We start from the raw sequence: 24,385 nt of genomic DNA, 5'->3' as shown, positions 1-24,385 counted from the left end.
CTCTGCATAGTAACCAATCAGCTACTAGGTATTATTGTCAAAGATGCATTGAACAAGCCAAATTTAGAAGCTGATTGGTTACTATGAACAGCTGCGCCACATTATCTGGGCTCCAGTTTTAGTAAATTTTCCCCAAAATGTGCTCTTCTAACCCTTCTATTTATAACTCTTCAATCTACAAACCTACAGTTAAGTTTCTGGCTTCATGCTGACATTACAATAACATACAGATTTAAAAATTATAACATTTATTGTATTAATCAAAAAAAAAAATTGCATACAAATAGCAAAAATAGCTAAGGGTAGAGGGGAAGGAAGACCTCTTAAAACACAGAGAAAAGCCCACCCAGGACATCTCTGGCCTGCATACTACACTGGGAGAACTGTTTTATGGGGGTAAACTAATCAATGACCTCAGCTGCAATCCCACCCAAGGCTCTTAGAATGTAAAGTCTCACCGATTGCAAGCCTGCCAAAAATATTAGGCAAGAGAGGCTTAATGTGCATCAGCTCGATGATATAAGCATAGATGAGACCTGCTGTCATCCTGGATACCCATACAGAGCAGTGGGTAACTTTCAATAAATGTAAATGAATTTGTTGCAGGACTAAAATCTGTATCATAACTAGGAATGCACCATTTTTTAACAATGAATACTTAGATACCAATTACCGGCAATACTCATCGCCTATGAAGAGTAGGTAGAAGGGTGGAGGTGGGGAGCGGAGCCAGGGAATTGGAGTGTTTGTTTGATACAGGAAAACATGCGATTTCACACCCGTTACCGCACTGCACTTGGTGTGGACACTTGCTGTAAAATGTGCTATGTGAGTTTATTTTCTGTAGGTTGTAAACCCCTCCTTCCCCCAACTCCCCCATCTTAGCACAAGTCCCCTCCATCCCCTCTCCTAACAGAAACCCCCCCAAAATCCCCCTCATAGCACAACTCCCCCTCCACCCAAATCACACTCCCACCACAAGCCCTCCAAATTCCCCCCTCCTAGCATAACACACCTAAATCCTCCCTCCTAACAAAACCCCCTCTAACATCCCCCTCCTAGCACAACCCAACCACCAGAATCCCCCACCTAGTACAACCCCTTCTACAAATCTCCCCTTTTTGTAGCACAAATTCTGTCCCTACAGTAGTGACAGCAGCAGAGAGGGGGAGAGAACCAGAAGGGGGTATGGGTTGTGCTCCTTCTCTCCCCCCAGCTACTCTGAGCAATCCTCGATCCTGTTAGCTCCTGTGCTATGTGAGGCAAAGAGCACTGTAATGTCCTGCAGAGATGCAGAGAGCTCAGCCCGCATCTCCCCTGCTCTCCTCTCCTCTCTGTACTCTTACCGGCAAAACAGAAAGCTGAGTTGTCCGCTCGACCGCATCCTACCAATGGAGGACTTGCTGGCAAGAGTACAGAGAGGAGCAGAGATTAGGAGAGGTGCAGGATGAGCCCTCTGAATCTTCTGTACACAGCATTTTACAGTGCTCTCTGCCTCACAAAGCACAGGCACTAACAGAGGATTGAGGATAACTATTGCCAGCATTCTTTGGTTGTTAAGGGCACGGCGACCCCCTCCTTAACAACTGATAATTACCAACATTTTCTATTGTTTACCATTCAGCTGTCAGCGGAGAAATCCCTCTGGCAGCTGAAAGAACGGAACCTGAAGGTATCAGTTTTTAGTATTGGATCATTTGAACGAGCACCGATACTCGTGCAAATGCATAGTATCGGCACCAATACCAGTGCAACCCTAATCATAACTTGGTTCTACAAACCTAAAGTGGTTCTAAAGGCTCAAGGTTTTTTATCATCATGCATTCTGTGCATGAAGGTAAAAAACCTTCAGTGTGCAGCATCCCCCTGCCCCAGCCCCCCTAATACTCACCTAAGCCCGCCCTTCATCCAGTGATGTGTACTGGAGTGTCAGCTATCCTGGGATTTCCTCTCCTCATTGGCTGAGACAGAGGTGGGAGCCATTGGCTCCCACTGCTGTCAATCACATCCAGTGAGCCAAGGAGAAGAGAGAGGGGGCAGGGCCAAGTCAAAGCTCCATGTGTTAATGGATACATGGAGCAGTGGGTGCCCCCATAGCAAGCTGCTTGCTGTGGGGGCACCTGACAGGAGGGAGGGGCCAGGAGCACCAGAGGGGGACCCAAGAAGAGGAGAATGCTGCTCTGTGCAAAACCACTGCACATAGCAGGTAAGTATAGAAATGTTTGTTATATATATATAAATATATATATTTTTTTTTTTAAATAAGCCTTTAGAATCACTTTCAGCAGTAACAAAATGCATCCATGAACAAGAATAATGTGTGAGACAGCATATTTTGGCTGAATCAGGGGAGGCAACCTGTACCTAATTTAGCCTTGTAAGTTTGGGAGTGTAGGCACCCTTTAGGATTTATTTATCAGAATATGAGTACTAAGAAAGAGATTTTTCCCACCCACAATCACCAGTAAAGTTCACCTTTTCAGGGCAAAACTGAACCTGACATATAGCTGCAGAGAAGGAGCTCCATGACTTTCTACTGGTACTTTACAACAGGACCCTTTGCTTCCATTGTAAGAGTGCCACTCCCAGTAGAGCTATTTTATCTTCAGTCCATCAGACAGCAAATGCATATACAGTAGTTATTATGTCAAAATACATGATTGAAATGCCTATTTGTATTTGTCACATTTACTGGGTTTTTTTTAAAGCTTTTCTACATTTCATGTCCAGATGTGGTAACCTCTTTAACAAACTATGGTCATTAAATGCATTCCTTTTGCTTTTCAGATGAAGTACTTTGATTCCATTAAAGCTGTAATTTCTTCTTCAAATGATGAATCTACTGCTTTAGTTATAGGTAATAATGAATTTACTTTTATGTTACACTATTCTATAATGTTTTGATTTAAAAACAATTATTATTTCAATTATTACGAAAATATACCATTTTTGTTTTCGAAGCCTAGAATTGTCTGAGATCTATTTCCTTATGTAGTTTGAATGCTTTGTTCAGCAGTAAATTTAAAGTGGACTCAACTCTCCACCCAGATATTTCATTTCTAAACACTCAGCATTTTTTTACTCTCAGCATAAACTCAGCTATACTCGTGTGCAGAACATGTTGTTTAGCAGGTTAGCAGATATTTAGTAAGATTACAGTATGTTTGTTCAGAGTATGTCAGGTTCAGTTTTGCCCTGCTGAAGCCTGTTGAAACTAGACTCTAGGATTGTTAAAAAAAAAATCTACGGTTTCAGTGCCCCTTGGCTCCGCACTGCAAGGGTTAAATGCTTATTAAATCCAGGGGTGGCGGAATAAGATGTAATACTTACCTTATTTCTCACTCCAGCAGACTCAGGCACACTTCTCAAAGCGGGGTAATGGTTCTGCATTGTACTTGATGACATCAGCCAAAGTGCCTTAGAGAGGAGCCTACAGTGGGACTTGTCGCTTGGATAGAGTAAGCCTACCAGAGCAAGAAATAAAATAATTATTACACCATATTCCTCTAACCTTAGACTTAATGAATGTTAAACCCTTGACTGTAGTGGGGCCCCAGTGCAAGGATAATTTTTTTTTCTGTCTGGAGTGGGACTTTAAATCATATTTAAAGTTAATGTTTGCATACAATAAAGATTTTAAGCAGCTATAGCAGTGATGGTCAGCTTACTGGATATAGGGAGCATTGTGCAGCCCGTGATGTTACCAAAGGTTGCATATAATGTTCAGTTAAAGTAATATTATAAAACATATTCTGAGATTTCAGACATTCAATATGGGATGGTCAGAGACTGCAGGCATAATACAATAGGTGGTTAGAGACTGCACAAGAGCTATAGGATTTGTAGGAGACTGCCCCAGTCAGATTTGAGACATGTTACACAAGACTGCTAGAGCTATTATAGCTAGCCCAGTCAGCTTAAAATTACCACACAAGATCAGAGTAAAAAAAAAAAAAGCATTAAAGGAGAAAAGTAATGAACAGCACATTAAAAAATGGTGTGAAAGAAATATATCAACTTTTTTAACTACTATAAGCCAGTCTAGGGAATATTTTCCTTTTACTATCCTGAGTGAACACCCGAACAATGAAACTAAGATGTCTGTCTACATGTGCCCATGGGACTACATAAAAAAGCGCAAATGATGGCAAGCAGTCCCTGGGGCCTTAAGTTGGGCACATGTACCTACAGAAATATGAAGCAGGTTCCATCAATTTCTGGCATGTACCTCTGAGCTGGAGGTTGTGGTTTAGTTCCACATGAGGGAATTATGGAAAGGAACAGAATGAGAGTAAGAGTTGGCAGTGATGGTGATGCTGGAAGAGGGAGAGGTGGTGATGGTAGTGGTGGTGGTACAGGAACAGCAAAAGGTAGAAGTGGTGGTGGTAGTGGAGTGAGAAGTGGCATTGGTATTGGTACAGTGAGAATGAAAGAAGGTGCAACAAGGAGAGTGGGAGGTGACAGTAGCAGTGGTACAGGGAGAGGTGGTAGTGATGTTGGTGCAGAGAGAGTGAAAGGTGACAGTGGATGTGGTGTTGGGAGAGGTGGTAGTGATGGTAAAGCAGGGAGAGGTGGCAGTGGTGATAGGCAAAGGTAGAGCTGTTAGGGATGGTAGTACTAGTAGGTAGAGAAAAAGGTGTCAGTGGTGGTGGTAGAGGGACAGGTGGCTGTGGTATTGATACAGGAAAAGTAGAAAGCAGTTGTGGTGTCACAAAGAGAGGTGGCAGTGATGGTGGTGCAGGGAGAGGTGGCAGAGAAGGCGGTACAAGAAGAGTTGGTGTGGTGGTGCTACAGGGAGAATGGAAGATGGTAACAATAGTGCTGCAAGGAGAAAAAGAGAATGCAATGATGGTAGTGATGGTGCAAGAAGAGATGGTAGTTGTGCAGAGAGAGTGAGAGAATGCAGTGGCGGTGTAGGGAGAAGTGGCAGGGGAGGTGGTGCAGGGAACGTATAAGGTGGCAGTGGTTGCAGTGCAGGCAGAGGAATAGGGGGGATAAGGGACATCAGTATTCTGGGCGAGAGAGTGGTGTAAGTCATAAGCAGAATTTCCTGTTCTGAACTGGAAGGCTCCAATTGTCCATCACGTGAAAGTTTCAGCTCATTACACTGTTAATTTTTTTCTTTTGTTTTCAAATTTATTGATGTATCATCTTGTGACACTTCATTCAAGTGTGTACACCGCATCACTGAGGTAATAATTGGTGCAGTGACGTGAGCTGTAGAAGAATGCAGCATGTCTGCATTTTTCCACAGGAGACCACACATCACTGCTCCATTTTGGTGCTAATGAGGCACAATGGTAAATGATTGTTTTCCATTTGAATTTGAGCTGACCTGAATAGATCCGATATGGATTAGTGCAGCAGGTCACCACAATATAGTGTGAACAAGCCTTTAGACTTTGCACACCTTTTGTTTGAATTCACTTAGAACGTATTAGGCTGTTTTAAACTGAAATTTCAATCCTGTTTAAAAACAACACTGAGCACATTTTATAGGCAAAGTTTGCTTTTTCCCAGTCCTACTTACATGAGATGTGCTGTCAGTAGAAGAGGGTGCAGATGTGTGGTTTTTGTGAGCATTTCCAGTACTAGACTACAAATATTTATATCTCTCATTGTCAGGAAAGTAATAAAAAGCTGTAATTAGAAATTTCAATAGCACGCTATTGTCATTTTGAACCTGTTCAGCTGATTACAACGTCTTCCAATCTAGGGACAGTACTAGTTCCAGGCAGCCATGTCACTGTGGGTGAAGCTGTCCCCCCGGGGGGTCAGATACAGTCAGCTTCCAATGCAGGTCAATTGCCTTGGATGAGTCAAGCAAGAAAATGCTGACAAAATTTTATTTTAGGCAAAAGCCAGTCTTTCAAGTAGTCCTCAAAGAAAACTTGCCTACAGATCAAGAAATATAAGTCCTGTCCTTGAGGAATGAATACACTTTTGAGACATGCAGACTTGTCTTGGCTTAATGCATTATGCCTATCTAATATTTACAGAAATCCTAATGTGTGAGGCTCCAAGGCCTTCAGTAGTTCAGTAGTGGTGTAGTACATCCAGTTTTGTAAAGACACAAACAAATGTCCAGTTATTTAGGTAAAAATTATATTTTGACTGTTCTGCATTCTTTCCTGAAAGCCAACTTAAAAGTGTGATTGTGCTTCGAGGTTGCACCCTAGGGACTACAAATGTGGAACAGCAGATGAAGGACATCAAGGATCACTTGAGAGATATGAAGGGACGACGAGCTCCATTGACATCTGGACCACCACAGAAGAGAGCAGCAGGAGACCAGACAGTCTTCAGAGTGTATAAAGGGGTGAAGACATTTGCATTCTGCAAGAAGAATAGTCTTGTAATCACAGGGGGAATGGATCGCATTATCAGAATGTGGAACCTCTACGTGCCTGCGTAAGACCATGTAACTTAATAAGGAAATTCATATTTATCTTTTACATCTATATTCACCTTGCAGCCTTGTACTTAATTTCAGAAGGATATAAGAATGTACTGAAAAAATTAGCATACTGCGTGCAAAAAAATAATTTGCAGTGGCAAGAAGGTGCAAGACAGTTTTCTCATGATTAACAAGTTTAAAGTGGTTCTAAAGCCAGGATATTTCTTACCTTACTGCATTAAGCTAAAATAGTCCCAGTATTTGTATCACCCCCCCTTATACTTACCTCATTCGATCCAGCATTGTGCTCATCTGTAGCGGCTCTCTTCACTCTTCCTACATTCACAGGACAGATGCTCCTGCTGCTGTCAATCAAATACTGTGAGTGTGTGTATGTGGGGGAATTTGCAGGGCAAAACCTTGCTGTGTGATTCTATGGATGCACAAAGCCCACATGTTTGCGTCCATAGGAAGCAGCTTCCTGTGGTGGTGCACCGAGGAGAGGAGGAGTCAAGAGCGCTGGCAGGGGACCCCAGAAGAAGAGGTTCGAGGCTGCTCTGTGCAAAAGATGTGTGTAAATAACTATCTGAATTAATTCTGCTGCTCTCACATGTTGCAGATGTTCCAGCTTCCCTGTGTCATGGAGCAGCAGCTGTAGGGGAGAAGAGAGAGAGCTGATAATGCTGGAGCAATTGAAGCCTGTAGATGATATCATGGTATCCATAATTCAGCCTCATTATCAAGTGCTCCATGACACAGGAGAAACAGAGTCACATCACATGACTGCACCAGAGAGGATTGAAAAAAGTATTTACACACATCTTTCTTTTAATAGTAGTATATGACATAATAGGTGTGTGTGTGTGGGGGCAGTGTTTTTAGGCAGACTTATATGTAGCCTTTAATTTAACTTTAAATACATGTTCACTATCTGTTTGAAATCGACCTAAAGCAGAGTTTCACCCAAAAGTGGAAGCTCCACGTGTTTGTCTCCTGCCCCCCTCCACTGCCATATTTCACACTTTTTTGGGGGGAGAGAATACCTGGTTTTGACAGGTACCTGCTCCCACTGTCGGCTCAGTTCGCAGCGGCAAAGTGAGCCGGAAGTTCGGCCCCCTCCTTCCTCTGGCAGTCTTCTGGGACACTTCACAGGTCCCAGAAGACTGCTGGACCAATCAGGATGTGCAGCGACTTGCGCATGTGCAGTGGGCACCCGGCTGTGAAGCCACAAGCTGTCACAGCCTAGTGCCCACAGTTGAGATGCCAGCACTGGGGAGAGAAAAGAGTTCAAAGCTGAACTCTAGGCAGATATACAAGACACAAATTAGTGCAGCTCTGTATTTATTAATACAACACTAAAACAAGGCAAAATTGAGCATTTTTGTCCTCATAAATTTTAATGGGAAGACCTGAAAATGCTTAATTTGAGTGTTTTTTCCAGGCGTTTTTTTATCCTTTATTACCTGATCTCCTGCTCCTAGTGATTTCCATTGGCTAAAACAAAAAGCCTGAAGCTTGAATACACATGTAAAACACCTGAAATACTCTTCTAAAAATGCCTATGTACACTTGCAAAGATTCTAAAAAAAAGCACATATAAAAACTCCCAAAAATCACTCTGCTGACGTGTGAATTCAGCCCGTTGAGCTAATCATTTTTATCTTGATATTTTTGGCTGGAGATACTTCATTCATAAGGTTGAAAAAAAGACATATGTCCATCCAATTCAACCTGTGGGGGAGATTTACCAAAACTGGAGAGTGCAAAATCTAGTGCATTTCTGCATAAGAACCAATCAGCTTCCAGATTTTAATGGCAAAGCTTAATTGCATAAAAAGCTGAAGTTAGAAGCTGACTGGCTACCATGCACAGCTGCATCAGATTTTTCACTCTCCAGTTTTAGTAAATCTCCCCCTATGTGTGTGATTTTTCTTCACTAACAATTCCCATAGACCTGTATGTTCTGCTCCTGAGGAAGACATCCAAAAGTTTTTTGAAGTGTTTGACACTCTCAGCTAGTATCATTCCCTGGGGTGGGGAATTCCACATTTTTACTTCTATAACAGTAAAAAATCCATTCCACACTCTAAGGCAGGGGTCTGCAAACTTTTTAAACAAAGGGCCAGTTTACTGTCCTTTAGACTTTAGGGGGGCTGGACTGTGGCCAATGGAAGTTTGGGAGCAGGAAAGGTCCCAACATCAGTGGAAAAAAACAATGCCCCATCTTTGGTGTTAATGGGACGAATTGTGCCCCATTGTTGGTTTCATTGGAAGGAATTGTGTCCCATTGTTGGTTTCATTGGAAGGAATTGTGTCCCATTGTTGGTTTCATTGGAAGGAATTGTGTCCCATTGTTGGTGTCATTGTGAGGAAATGTGCACCTTCATTGGTGTCAGTGGCAGAAATGATGCCCGATCATTGGTATTAGTGGGTGAAATAGTGCCCTAAGAGCCAGATAAATCAAGCAAAGGGCCGCATCTGGCTCCTGGGCCACAGATTGGAGACCACTGCTCTAAGGTTAAACCTTCTTTCTTTTAAAATCAAATTGCTGCGTGTCCGTAACAAGAACCTTAGAGTAAACCATTTACCACAGTTACTGGAGTCACCTTTGATATAAATTTGTACATTGTAATTATATTCCTTCTTAAACAACTCTTCTTCAGAGTGAATAACAATAATGTCTTCTTGGAGGTGTACAAAGGAGCACCTGGTGCAAAAGTGCATCTCACATTTAATAGTTAAGCGTATCAGATACATCCAGCGTGTTGTGAAGGGAAAAGGCATCTGCCTTTATGGGGGCTTGAGCAGTTGATTTTAATAATCACAGAAGAATGTACAAAAGGGATGTGTGTTATGGCCTGATGAAAACTAGCATCTCCAGTTGCTCCAAGTCTGTGATCTACAAGGAACCCCAAATCCTTTCCCACTACTTTTACTTACAGGTGTTTATTAGGACAAAGAATGTTATTTTAGTGTAACCACTAGCAAGCCTCTACTGGTGTCAAGTTAGACTTTGCTATGGGTCACTAAGCAGCTGAGCACATCCCATTAATTTATGACAAGAAGATTATCCTACAATGTATTTAAATATGGCTTTATTTTCTTGCTCAATTATTTTTATTAGGGATTCATTTCAAATGCAAAACAAAAAGAAATGCATTAAGGCTTCAAAACATTACAAAAATACGCACCATAGTATGGGGTTAGTTAACAGATAACAACCCATTATTACACAGGTCAAGGGGAAAAATGAAGAAAGAACTCCCAGAAATAAGACATCAGAAATTAGTGCAGCAAATCATGTATAATACATCTAGGGCTTGATGAACCATATGATTTGAGAAGTTGGAATTAAGGATAAATATGGCTTTTTTTTAACTTGAGGTCAGTTCTGGGATTTCAGACAGATAACTTGGAGTAGAGGGAATAGCTTTTGAGCTCTGGGGGGAGAGGACTGTGCAAGCTGTTGACTCTGTGTACATATTATGACCTCAACAGGATAGCTAGAGGCACACAAAGTAGCTCTTACGCTTATGAGGACATGAATCATACAGTAGGATCTTCCTCTTACATCACACACTTCTTTTTTTTCGAAATGTGTGGCAAATATTTGAAGATGATATCAGTTGGGTAACTTCTGTAGTTATTAATGTCATTAAATCATGAATGGCACAGCAGACGTTTGATCTTACATCACAAATTTCTAAAAGGTTAACTCAGCATATGTTTTGGTTAACTTGCCTTAAAATGTCACTAAACCCACATCATAAAAACTATCAATAAATGCTGTATTACATACTTTTCTTTCTCAGGCACTCGTTTTCAGTATTCTGCAAAAAACCTGGTTGATTCTGCTGTTCTCTATCTCCCCTTTTGATCATGTACCCAATTCAGTTGGGGATTTTGCAGAGCAGTGTTGTCAGCTACTGCACATGCTCAGTTTTCAATGAGCTTCTATGCTGAGCATTTTAACCCTATCACATCTGAAGCCCTGGTTCACATATATGCGGCCATGTGGGCCGCTTTTTGCGCGGGCATGAGAGCCCATTCATTTGAATGGACTCCCGTGCCCCGTGGCACGCAGAGAAGTTGTTCCTGCACTGCTTCTGAAAACTCAGCCCGCATGGGAAACCCAGTACAGTTGTGTTTTCCAGTGCAGCAGCGTGCCATTAGAACTAATGGCACCCGCCTGTGGGTCCGTATTTCTCTGTGTGGTTGGTGCGGCTGCATGGATTTTCATGCGGATTCGCAACGGCACCACCCACACAGATGTGAACCTAGCCAAACAGCCCATGTGACCACAGAGTCACACATGTGGGTGTACCCACTCTTCCATGCTCACTACCCAGCTAAACACAATGGGGGTGGGACATTACATCATTCATTTCATTGATTGATGAAGGCCTCACCTCCCTGTTATTCTAAGACATGACACAGGCTGGGGGGGAGGGGTGACACAGCCTGTGACTGGCAGAAATGCGCCTACACCATGTTGTTGCCAAAAACAATTTGATTTCAAATGTGACATGTTTCCCTGCAGACAGGCTGAGAAAGTGCTGGGTCATGTGACAGCTGTATATCAATTACGAAAAGGAACTAAGATTTTTTTTATTATTAAAATATTTACAGTGTCATCATCCATATAGAGAAAGAGAAGGGATATTGTAAATTAAACAGTATGTGTTTAGTATCAATTTAAGATAATTTGACTATCATAATATTTAATTAATAATAATCCTACATTTTGCATTGCTCTGGTCAGCTAGGGAGAGCTAGATCCTAACTGGTAGGCAGTTGCTGAGTACCAGCCTGGTATAACAGTCAGAGGGAGGTCAAATTGTGGTCAGATTGTTGTCAGTGTGTTCTAGAACTTTGGAGAAAGGTCTAGAAGCAGTGAGTGGATCTGAGGAGTTCCTGATTGACTTTTGAGGAAGCCTGGCCAATCCCCAACAGGAGGTTTGGCAAGGGGCCAGAACAACCCTAAAAAGTGATTGAGCCTGCGTAGCTACCAGAGAGTTTGGGTGGAAGACAGAGAGAGAGAATGTGAGGCTGAAGGCAGAAGTGTGGGAGGGGGCCTAGATTGAGAGAGGGGCTCACCTACAGGCAGTGGAGCTGGGAAGGATTGCGTGAGTAGATCTGTAGTTCTGGTGTTCAATGGCAAATGCCAATCGAGCTCTATGGTGGCGGGCAGTGAACACAGGGACCACTGGAGGACGTTGGGCCCTCAGGCCACCCTCATGAAGTCTGTTTCTGATTGTTTGGTCATAGACATTCACACCAGTGGCCTGGTGGAGGTCATTTTGCAGGGCTCTGGCAGTGCTCATGCTGTTCCTCCTTGCACAAAGGAGCAGATACCAGTCCTGCTGATGGGTTAAGGACCTTCTACGGCCATGTCCAGCTCTCCTAGAGTAACTGCCTGTAGAATTTTCTGAGACACATATAATAATTCTTTAGTGTCTATAGGTGATTTTGGAATAATTATAGAGCTGGCGAAGTAAAAATTAAAGTGTGACTTTTATTGTATCACACAATGGCTAAAAATAACAATGTAAAACGTATAATAAACAGTTCCATGTAGGTAAAACAGAAATATCAAAACAGAAGTTATAGAGATGTGTCACCCTTATTTTCATGACCGTTGTTCTTCCATGTGGTGCTTCTTGTCTTAGAGAAGGAGGAAGTGATGTGTTTTTAGAGTCTCTTAGAGTATGCACCTGTTCCAGTCTGTCAGATCTGTGAATAACCATAGCATCTTTATGCCATGCCTGTGTGTGTATGAGTGTGTCTGTGAAGCGCCCTTCGCATCTCTGAGAATGCCTTTTTATGATGGTTGTATACGTCATAATTCGTGATCTTAGAACCTTGTATGGCAAACAATACTGCTTAGCAGAGCAATTTCATTGAAGGGAGGGGACACTACGTATATGGCCTTTTGATTGACAAGTCCATATGTATTGGCTCCATAAGCTGAACTTGACAATGTTGCATTAGCCTGCTCATGTGACTAGTCTCTCTGTTTATAAACTAAGAATGTATCTTTACAACATAATATCTCAATAATGTTGTATAACCAAAAATCTACTTATGTAACACATACAAAAAATCTACTTATGTAACACATACACACAGATACTATTAGAATATATATTATTTCATACTAATTATATTTTGGTTCACTCCCATGACATTCTATACCAAAGACCTTTAACCACCTTTGCCCTTCTATAGAATACTCAGCTTCCAGCTAGTTACTTAGCTAACTCCTGTCTCAACTATAACTGAAGAATTTAACACTATCACTTGTTCAAGGCCAATCAGACATTTTAATATTAATTATGATTAATCATAAAAACCAAATATTTTGCAAGCTTGCCATCAATATATTATAAATGTCGAATTATGAATTTGGAATGTTTATAACTGCCTATCTCCTGGAATCTCCTCCATGCTCTTGAGACTGTGCTGGGAGACACAGCAAACCTTCTGGCAATGGCATGTATTGATGTGCCATCCTGGAGGAGTTGGTCTGTCTGTGCAAACTTTGTAAGTTCCAGGTATCACCTCATGCTACCAGTAGTGCCACTGACCCTAGCCAAATGCAAAACTAGTGAAAAACAGTCATGAAAGGTGAAGAGGGAAAAAATGTCAGTGACCTCCACCTGTAAAACCATTCCTGTTTTGGGGGTCATCTCATTGTTGCCCATCTATTATTATTATTATTTTATTATACGGGATTTATATAGCAACAACAGTTTGCTCAGCACTTTACAAAATAAAGGGAGACAATACAGCAACAATGCAGTTCAATACAAGAGAGTTAGAAGGGCCCTGCTCCTTTCCAGCTTACAATCTAAGAGGAAGGGGATGGTGGTACAAAAGGTAATAACTGTGGGGGATGAACTGGTAGAAGGAATAGAAGATTCAATTATTAGCTGAAGGCAGGATAGTCTTCCCTGAAGAGATAGGTTTTCAGAGATCACCTACTGTAAAAGTGGGCAGAGCAGGCGATAGTCTGATAGATTTGAGTAGAGAGTTCCAGAGGAAGGGGGAGGCTCAGAAGAAGTCCTGGAGACAAGCATGGGAGGAGGAGACAAGGGAGCTAGAGAGCAGGAGGTCGTGGGAGGAGTGGAAAGGACGGTTTTGGTGATATTTGGAGACAAGATTGGTGATGTAATTTGGGGCAGAGTTATAAATGGTTTTATATGTGATTGTTAATGTTTTGAATTTTATTCACTGGGCAATGGGAAGCCAATGGAGAGACCTGTTGTTATTTTCATTCATACCAAAGCAGCTAAAACTGATTAACAACCCCTACTTAACTGACTAGAGCAATATCCCAGGAGTTTAATTGACTTGATGCTATACTCCAATTAAAAAGTGTTCCATTAATATTTTTGAGTAGTGTATGTATGTATATATATATATATATATATATATATATATATATATATAGTGAGAAACAGAAGTATTTGAACACCCTGCGATTTTGCAAGTTCTCCCACTTAGAAATCATGGAGGGGTCTGAAATTCACATTGTAGGTGCATTCCCACTCTGAGAGACAGAATTTAAAAAACAAATTCAGGAAATCACATTGTATGATTTTTAAAGAATTATTTGTCTTGCACTGCTGAACATAAGTATTTGAACACCTGAGAAAATCAGTGTTAATATTTGGTACAGAAGCCTTTGTTTGCAATTACAGAGGTCAAACGGTTCCTGTAGTTCTCGACCAGGTTTGCACACACTGCAACAGGGATTTTGGCTCACTCCTCCACACAGATCTCCTCTAGATCTGTCAGGTTTCTGGGCTGTCGCTGAGGAACATGGAGTTTCAGCTCCCTACAAAGATGTTCTATTGGATTTAGGTCTGGAGACTGGCTAGGCCACTCCAAAACCTTGATATGCTTCTTACGGAGCCACTCCTTGGTTATCCTGGCTGTGTGCTTCGGGTCGTTGTCATGTTGGAAGACCCAGCCACGACCCATCTTCAATGCTCTGACTGAGGGAAGGAGGTTGTTGCTCCAAATCTCACAATAAATGGCCCCATTCATCCTCTCCTTAATACAGTGCAGTTGTCCTGTACCCTTTGCAGAAAAGCACCCCCAAAGCATGATGTTACCACCCCCATGCTTCACAGTAGGGATGGTGTTCTTGGGATGTAACTCATCCTTCTTTTTCCTCCAAACACGACGAGTGAAGTTTAGACCAAAAAATTCTACTTTGGTCTCATCTGACCACATGATTTTCTCCCATGCCTCCTCTGGATCATCCAGATGGTCATTGGCAAACTTCAGACGGGCCTGGACATGTGATTACTTGAGCAGGGGAACCTTCCGTGCAATGCATGATTTGAAACCATGACGGCGTAGTGTTGTACTGACAGTGACCTTTGAAACTGTGGTCCCAGCTCTCTTCATGTCATTGACTAGCTCCTCCCTTGTAGTTCTGGGCTGATTCCTCACCTTTCTTATCATCAGTGATACGCCACGAGGTGAGATCTTGCATGGAGCCCCAGTCCGAGGGACTTTTCCATTTTCTAACAATTGCTCCAACAGTTGGTCTATTTTCACCAAGCTGCTTGGCAATTGCTGCGTAGCCATTTCCAGCCTTGTGGAGGTCCACAATTTTGTCTCTGGTGTCTTTTGACAGCTCTTTGGTCTTGCCCATGGTAGTAGTTGGCGTCTGTGTCACGTACCTGATAGAAGTCTGAATTGACGAGGTCAGCCTCTCTTGTATCTTCAACCCAGGCCCCACTGAAGGTGAAACAGATGGTGCCGAGGGACAGGAGGAACATGAGTGCCTGTGGATATTGATTGTGGAACTTGCGGCTGGTGATGGGCATCCAGTCGGGAACAGAGTTGATGCTGGGACAGCCAGCTGGGGTTACAGACGCACTCCACTGGAACTGCAAGATCTGTGTATGTGGCTTGCCGGAACTTCTGATAAGCGTGAGGCTGGAACACACCGTGATAACCGGAGCTGATGTAATGACAGACTGGACAGGCACTCGGCAGGACTGTAGAGCCAGGACTGTAGAGCCAAAACTGGAGCCAGAAGCGTAGTCGGAGTAATAGCCAGGGTCAGCAACGTGCAGGCAATGAGGTACTGAAACATCAGACAGGGACGTGGTCAGGAGGAAGCCAGGATCAGAAACCGATGAGCAGAAGCATAAACAGAATCCAAGAGCAGGTCAATGGCAAGCCAGGTCAGTAACTGAAACAAACAGGATACAGCAGGAAACAGAAAGATAGCTGAAGACCAGTCAGCACTGACAGAGAGTAAGAGCTTCCTTTAAATAGCCTGTCTGGCGCCAGAAACAGTGGGCATGCTCCCGCGTGTGTGCACCTGTGCGCGTGCATCTTTGCACGCATGCTTGAGCCTATACTTATTTCTATTAGCTAGTTGCCTTACAGGAATTCCCTTACAGTCTGACTGACTGTGGGGTGGACAGGTGCCTTTAAAGAGCTCAGATAGGTGCTACTAAGTTAGATTAATGAGTGGAGTAGAGGTGGACTTTTTAAAGGTACAGTAACAGGTCTTTGAGAGCCAGAATTCTTGCTGTTTCTCAGGTGTTCAAATTCTTATGCTCAGCAGTGCAAGACAAATAAATTCTTTAAAAATCATACAATGTGATTTCCTGATTTTTTTTTTTAAATTCTGTCTCTCAGAGTGGGAATGGACCTACAATGTGAATTTCAGACCCCTCCATGATTTCTAAGTGGGAGAACTTGCAAAATCGCAGGGTGTTCAAATACTTCTGTTCCTCACTGTATGTATACATATACCCATTGGTATATTTGTATATTCCTTTTGTCCTATATGTTTCAGGTATGTTTTCCTACTCATGTACTGTATATAGTGATATTTGCTGATTAGTACGAATATATAATTAATCCATTATTCTTTTCTGTAAATCCAGGCGAGCTACAGGAATGCTTCGAGGTCATACAGCACCCATTTTCTTTGTGGAGGTCTCTTCAGAAGATAACAAGATATTCTCAATTGCCACAGATTGTACAATAAAGGTAAGATGACCTGACGTACTGTGTTCTTTGGTTACTGGAGCCCTGCCTTCATTGATTAAGGCCATCCACTTTTAATGTAAAATAAACCCTATGGGCAGCGAGCATGATGTGAACACATGAGCTTGACTGCTTTGCAAGCATTTTATTAGCTCACTTTCTTGCTGAAATTGTTTGCACTGAACGCAGTAAAGTAGCCAAGTGTAAGAATACACTTGGGGGGGGGGGGGTTAACCATAGAAACAGTGGATAGCCGTACACAATTGTAAAGTAAACTTTTATTGAACAAAATAAATGGATAAAAAATCAGAGCAGCAAACTTAATTGAGACATATTGAAGTATTTCAAATGAAACTTGCAGTGCCGCTGTATGATGAGACAGAGATCTCTCCGCTGACTGCAGTGAAGGAAGCTGCCATCAGTGCACTATTCAGAGGTGTAAGAGCATTATCAAAGAGAAGAAAAGGTGCTTCTGTGACCAATCCCCAACAAGCAGGGTGAAACATGTCAAGGGGCGTGGCTGGAGCAGCACAGGCTGAGGCCACATTCATCTACATACTAATGTACTGGATTGGTGAGCGGTGCTTTTTCTTCTCTTTGACAATGTTGAAGTGTTTCACGCTGCTCAAAAAAATTAAAGGAAGACTTTGAAAACACATCAGATCTCAATGGGGAAAATTCTCATGCTGGATATCTATACTGTTATGGACTGGATAATGTGTTAGGAATGTAAGGATGCCCCATCATATGATGGAAATGAAAATTATCAACCTACAGAGGACTGAATTCAAAGACACCCAGAAAATCAAAGTGAAAAAATGATGCAGCAGGCTAGTCCATTTTACTGAAATTTCATTGCAGCAACTCAAAATGGTCCTCAGTAGTTTGTATGGCCCCCATGTGCTTGTATGTATGTCTGACAAGGTTGGGCCATACTCCTAATGAGACGACGGATGGTGTCCTGGATTATTTCCTCCCAGATCTGGACCAGGGCATACCTGAGCTCCTGGACAGTCTGAGGTTCTACCTGGCGGCTTTGGATGGATTGAAACATGATATCCCAGAGGTGTTCTATTGGATTAAGGTCAGGCAAGCATGGGGGCCATTCAATGGTATCAATTCCTTCATCATCCAGGAACTGCCTGCATACTCTCACCACATGAGGTCGGGCATTTTCATGCACCAGAAGGAACCCAGGACTCACTGCACCAGTGTAGGGTCTAACATTGATCCAAGGATTTCATCCTGTTATCTAATGGTAGTCAGGGTGCCATTGTCTAGTCTGTAGAGATCTATTGTGTCCCTCCATGGATACGCCTCCCCAGACGGTCACTGATCCACCACCAAAATGGTCATGCTGAATGATGTTACAGGCAGCATAACATTCTCCACGTCTTCTCCTGTCCCTTTCACGTCTGTCACAAGTGCTCAGGGTGAACCTGTTCTCATCTGTGAAAAGCACATGGCGCCAGTGGCGGACCTGCCAATTCTGGTGTTCAATGGCAAATGCTAATTGAGCTCTTTGGTGCCGGACAGTGAGCACAGAGCCCACTAGAGGACATTGGGCCCTCAGGACACCCTCATGAGGTCTGTTTCTGATTGTTTGGTCAGAGACATTCACATCAGTGTCCTGCTGGAGGTCATTTTGTAGGGCTCTGGCAGTGCTCATCCTGTTCCTCTTTGCACAGAGGAGCAGATACCGGTATAATCAGATAACTGATTAACAATCCCCTCTGCTACTTAACTGACCAGATCAATATCCCAGGAGTTTAATTGACTTGATGCTATACTCTGATTAAACAGTGTTTGTTTAATTTTTTTGAGCAGTGTGTATTAATCAATTTAATTTATTTTTTTTCTTAAATTGTTGATTTTATGAACACAGTTTCACTTATTATTTGATGAATATAGTTTGTTTCATTATAAAAAGGAATCACTGCGGGGTATATACTTTATTATATGAATGACTCACTGTGGTATATACAGTATGTTCTGTATGAGACATATACGTATTGAAATGAGGGCGTTTATTATTGGATTTTAAACATTATATGAGACATGTGTATGATTGGAGTTTCTTTAACACAATTATGTTGTAGGAGTGCTGCACATTAAAAAAAAATAGTTTTTTACTCTTTCATGTGTAGGGTGTGTGTTTTTTGTAGTTGCTGCTCAGTGAAATATATTTATATCTGCTGTCTTGCAGAATTAATGGTATGATAATTATTAAGATGTCTACTACTAAATGCTTCATCTTGCTGTCACTCAAGGGGTAATTTATCTGCTTTAAAGTGGAACTACAGCCAAATTTGTTTTAGATAGAGTGGAGAAGTGTTTATGTGGTTCCTTTAGGACTTACAAATTAACATTTGAACCTTTTGCCTAGTGTGAGGATATACAGTATAAATTGGTAGAAAAGACACATGAAAAGTGTATGTGGGAAAAATCTAACAGACTTCAGCATAGCTCTACGGTAGCTTGCTTTTTTGTTCCAGTGACGGAAATGAATAAATGATCCCTATCGCAATAAGAATTGCAATGTAATAGAATGAAACGTTTATTGGCAGCCGTCCTTCAAAGAATACCTTTTGCTCAGCTAGTAGAGATTATAATGATCTTGTGCCTGATTATTTCTAGTGAAAAATTTTACTCTCTCTTATCTTTTGTTTGGTGAGAAAATGAGTAAGTATAATATAAATAATGTTTTAATAAATTACGCACCTTAAGCAAAAAAGAAAAAAAAATAACAATGATCAGCATTGAAAAGATCTATGTTCCCTCTAGTGGCCGTTTTTAATAATGCTATTTCCAAGAAAACTCATTGATGGACAATTAAAACTCTACCTACTGTTTGTTAGAGTCTACCAGCTTTCTTCCTACCCTCATGTCTATATGAACAGTTGTGAGAGGGTTAGTCACCACTGCGTTTTTTATTTTTTGCTAAATAAGCAAAAAAAAACCCAAAACGTTTGGAAAAAAAAGTGTGTTTCTTCATTTCTGTTATAAAATGTAGCAAATAAATAACAATTCTTCATAAATTTAGATAACTGTCAGGAATGGACTTGCCAATAGTGGTGGGACTCACCTGCCTTGTGGGCTGCAGTACCAGGGCTGGCCAGCGGGTGCTCTCAACAACCAGAGGTTCACTTCGGCAATTAGCCATCACCTGGGGCTGATTGCAGGTGGTGTATTTAAGGGATGGCCAGACCTGCAGTCTCTGCCTTGGTGTGTGTTTTTCCATGGGCCCCTGTACCTTGTAACCTGCGTTCCTGTTCCTGTTCCTGCCTGACTTGTTGCCGACCCTGCCTGATCCTGACCTCTGCTGACTTCTCCTGTTTGATCCCTGGCTTGTGACCCTGACCATTCTCTCCGCCTGCTCCTCCTGTACCTACCTGCCCGATAGTTATCGACCCGGCCTGCCTGACTACGTTGTGCTCTATATGTGTATGTACCTGTGTATCTTTATCAGTTTAGGTTTGGGTTTGTTTCACCTTGTTGTATGTATTTGTGTTAGCTTGGGGTTTGGTGCACTGCGTTTATGTTTGTATTGTTAGTCTTAATAAATTGTCTTATTTATACCATATCTGAAGCTTGCGTTTCCCTGTATCAGTCCACACACTTCTGGTCACACCTCCATCCCTGACAATAACAATGTATTCTGCTACATTTCTTTGGTGAAAATACCCCAAATTAGTGTATATTATTTAGTCTGTAGGAAAGTTATAGAGTCCACAAACCATGGTATATATATCTGACAATCGATCAGCCAATGTACTGATGGCCAATCTCATTTCTTGAGGCCCAAAAATGGCAAAATATTACAAATACCCCCCAGATGACCCATTTTTGGAAAATAGACGGTACAAGGTGTTTAATAAGAGGCATGGTGAGTTTTTTGAAGCTGTAATTTTTTTCTTACAATTTTTTTGAAAATTAAGAAATTAAGAAAAAAAAATGCTGTTACTAGTCTAGTACAACATTATTATATAAGTACAACATTATTATATAACTGGTGTGGTGGTGATCAGGGACACTGACTGGTGACAGTATGTAAAAAAATAAAAAATACAATAATAACTTATTTTTTTTCCAGTTTTTTCTATTATTTTTTTATTAAAAAAAAATTCTACTATTTTTTTTCAACACACTGTGACCAGATAATTACAATGTTACCATAGTAACATTGAACTACTCTGGCAAGTGATCAGACTTTGTTTTTTTTCACACATTAAGATTGCTAATACCAATGTATTTCATTGATATTTGCAACCATTGTTACTGAATTAAACTGACTAATTCAGTCTTTTGTTGTGATTAGCTGTGATTGGGCAAAGCTCATCACATGATACAGATGGGCTTTGATTGGCCCTGTCTGTACCATGTGACTGCTTTGACCAATCACAGCTTACAACACAATTGTATACAATGGATGGCATGAAAGGAAGCCATCCATTGTATACAATTGTCATGTGATCTGCTGTGATTGGTCACAGCGGTCACATGACACTGGCAATGTGCTGGTGTAGTGATCTGTCATCGGCTGTGATGACAGCCAGTGACAGATGAGCAGCACCTTTTCACAGGACCTCATATGATGCCCACTCAGAAGGAGGAATGTCGCGTCCACCCGTCAATCTCCTATAGGCCAGACGGGAAGGTGTTAAGACATGCTGGTAGGTTAATTGGCTCCTCTCTAAATTGGCCCTAGTATGTGTATGTATGAATTTGGGTTAAGGACCTTAGATTGAGGGTTAGGGACTGATGTGAATGTACAATATACATATGTAAAGCACTGTGTAAATGATCATTGCTATAAAAGTACCTGTAATAAATGTAGCTGACCCTGCTGTATGCTACTATAGGATATAAGGGTTCAGATGACTCTCAGATGAATTCATCTGGCTAAAAACATGATGCCAGAAGTGCTACAGTTGATTGAATGCTTTAGCAGTGTCACCTACTGGATCTGTACTGTTAAATGGCTCCCAGGTACAGAAGCCATATATACAGTATTATGAAGTGCAGGAAATTTGTCACTGTTGCTAAACTGTTTGGTCTGCATGTAAATGTGGATAAAAATACAAATAAAGTCATGGGAAATAAAAAAAAAATCAGACAGTGATAACTATTATTGCATGTATTAATAATATTTAGTTATCACAATACAGTAATAGTGGTTCTTCAATGCAAGGCATACAATGCACATGCCTTCTATTTGAAAGGAACATTTTAATTCTGTATTTAATATACCTAACTGAGACTAACACCTAAATAAATCTACGAATAGAAAGTTATGGAGCATTTTAAATATGTACACCCAACATTTCCTATTCCTGATATGTGCCTGCGGTACCATGTACTTGTGTGAAAAAGTCTCCTGTTCTCTTTGTAATGTTTCTTTTATGCGAAATCCCTGGTGTTCCCGCCAGTCCCTCTGCCTTCTTTGGCATGAGAACATAGGTGGTCAGTTTTCTGGCTGTGCTGTACAACCATTCACTCAGCCATTCACTGGGAAGATCTGTGTGCTGTTGTTTATCCGAGCACTTTATGCAGTTGAGGACAGAGGGTATGTGATCACTTATAAAAAAAGGGGGAAAAAGGTATTTATGTCTATAAATAAATGTTTTGCCTTTCTGTTTTAAATTGAATGGGTTGTTTTACAGCTTGAGGGTTTGCATATACTTTAACAGTCTCTGAGGCCCAGACTTAGTGTGTGAATTTTATGCAGACCTCTACTCCTCCTTGGGGTCCAATTTGCCTTATGGCCAAGATTTACATGGCAGAGAGCATGCCACCTCCAATCACAATTTCTAATTTCATATTCATAACTGTAATCTTATAAGATGATGGGAAACAGTTACTGTATATACAGGGGAAATTTTGTCTACACCAGTATAATGTATCAATATATAATTGGAATTTTCCAGCATGAATACTGTAGATGTATACACTTTAAAGTGTTACTAAACCCAGGACTCTGCATTTACATTATCTGGTCTCCCACAGTACACAGAATATGTAAATTCAATTATTTTAGTAAATATAAACTGCTAAATACCTTTTCTCATCAGCAGTTAGAGCAGTCTTGTGACTTCTAACAGTGTCTGGCCGAGCACTGGTTAAAGCTTGTAGGAGGAGTTTTCATTCTCCTCTGACTCCTCTCCTCTCCACTGTCTGAACAATGCTGATCAGCCTTGTGCCGATCCCATGCATGCCCCCCCCCCCCCCCCCAGGGCTCTGTACTATCAGCAGATTGATTGGGGACTGTGAAAGTAGGGGAGGATTGGAGAAGACAGGATCAAACAGGATTTTTAAACTAGATTATTAACCTCTGTTTCTCCTCCTCTCCCCCTCTACATTTTTACTGAGTTCTGGGAGTATAGCTATTGCTTTATTTCTGGCACTGCAATGCTGGACCTTTTGACTTCAGCTCCTGCAGCTGCAGAGTCATCTGCAGCTGCTCCCCCCAGTGCAACAGAGGCAGCTTTTTCAGCTGACTTCAGGAAGGCAGGAACTATAACTGCATCTCTTCCAAGATTATCAGGTTTTTTTGTACTGAAAGTGACCTCATATGGGAAACTGTGCATATACTGGATAGGCACATATGCTGGCTATGTTTTATAGCTTTTTCCCACACATAGGCTTTAAACTACACAGCTGGGGCCACAACACAGTATTTCATATTCAAATAGTGCATGTATTTGTGTAGCTCTGTAGTCCAGCAGGAGAGAATTAAGGTAGAGATACCAACACCAATTTGGAATATGGTGTAGCAGAGCCAGTGCTGTCATCTCACTACAGGAAATTAGTAGTTGAATGCATTCCTGGCAGGATAATTAGGTATTTTCAGTACTTGCAGTATTTTTAAAGAGACATAATATTGGGATATCTGAAGACACTGGATAGCTGTGTTGGACACAATTCTTAGATTTTGTCCACATGTAGACTTCATGTAGATTGGCAATCAGTAATTCATATACAATTTATTATAATATCAGGCAAAAGCGTTCATTGTTAATTTCTAAGATCTTCAAATTGCAGTTATTTATTGTACTGTATTTAATGAGAGACCTGTGTTTCAGATATGGGACATACAAAGTCAGACTTGTTTGTTTACTGCCTTCTCAAAATCAACCGGAATCAGAGGGGAACTTACTGCTGGTCACTATATCCCAGATATTAAAGCACTTTGTGTTACCACTGACTCCATCGCCCTTCTGCAGGTCAAGCTAAAGTAAGGAAATATCTAAAATGATGTGCAATAAACAAAAGAAGCCTATTTCCCATTATAATGTAACATTTATTGTATGTTAAGAGTGAACACTGATGACCATACCACTTGTGCACTTTTTGTATCTCCTGTGGATTCCTCAGACACAATATTCATGAAAAGTTGTAGACTCTGCCTCAGTTCAGCAGAGAATCTCGGTTCTGCAGCTGTGTTTTAGATCATGTACCTGGTATTGCAACAAACAGTCCAGTTTCATTCCCAGCATCTGTAAGATTTTTGGAACGGAGCAAGATTTCGGAGACTATGTACCACCTGTGCTTATTTGTAGGAGTTACATCACCAGTGCCCACCCAGTGGAAAAAGTTAAGTTTTGGGGAGAGTTATAAGTGGAGGATATGGCAGGGGAAGTAGAGGTTGCTGGGGACTGGACCTGTCATTGCTGGAGTAGGGCACTATGTGAGGACTATGTGCCAAAAAATCCACAGGAAGGATGTGCTGGAAGTGGAAAAAGTCCAGAGAAGGGCAACAAAGTTAATAAGGGTACATAAATAAATAATGATGCACGCTAATTATATTGAAACATTCATAAGTGACATAAAGTGTATAAAAACACATAGATATATAAAGGTCTGGAAAACCGACCTATAAGTGATCAAACAAAACAGTCGTGACCCCAATCCACATGGGGATAAAAACCGTGACCCCAAGTGCCCTGATTGGAACCAAAATAACCT

General features: G+C 41.4%; 1 protein-coding gene across 1 annotated transcript in view; it reads left to right on the top strand.

The window, feature by feature from the left end:
• Nucleotides 1–24,385, top strand: part of LOC149451267 (cilia- and flagella-associated protein 337-like) — a 172,608-nt gene that overhangs the window by 64,440 nt on the left and 83,783 nt on the right. Inside the window, exons 12-15 of the mRNA XM_089690806.1 lie at nucleotides 2,788–2,857; nucleotides 6,168–6,411; nucleotides 16,318–16,423; nucleotides 23,503–23,654. Coding sequence (XP_089546932.1) covers nucleotides 2,788–2,857; nucleotides 6,168–6,411; nucleotides 16,318–16,423; nucleotides 23,503–23,654 — 572 coding nt within the window. The remainder of the gene's footprint in view (nucleotides 1–2,787; nucleotides 2,858–6,167; nucleotides 6,412–16,317; nucleotides 16,424–23,502; nucleotides 23,655–24,385) is intronic.

The sequence above is a fragment of the Staurois parvus genome, unplaced genomic scaffold, assembly GCF_062004578.1.
Source record: "Staurois parvus isolate SC_StPar_1 unplaced genomic scaffold, SC_StPar_1.0 ptg000544l, whole genome shotgun sequence".
In the NCBI taxonomy this organism is placed as follows: Eukaryota; Metazoa; Chordata; class Amphibia; order Anura; family Ranidae; genus Staurois; species Staurois parvus.
Note: the sequence above shows the minus strand (reverse complement) of the source record. Positions and strands in the feature narration are given on the sequence as shown.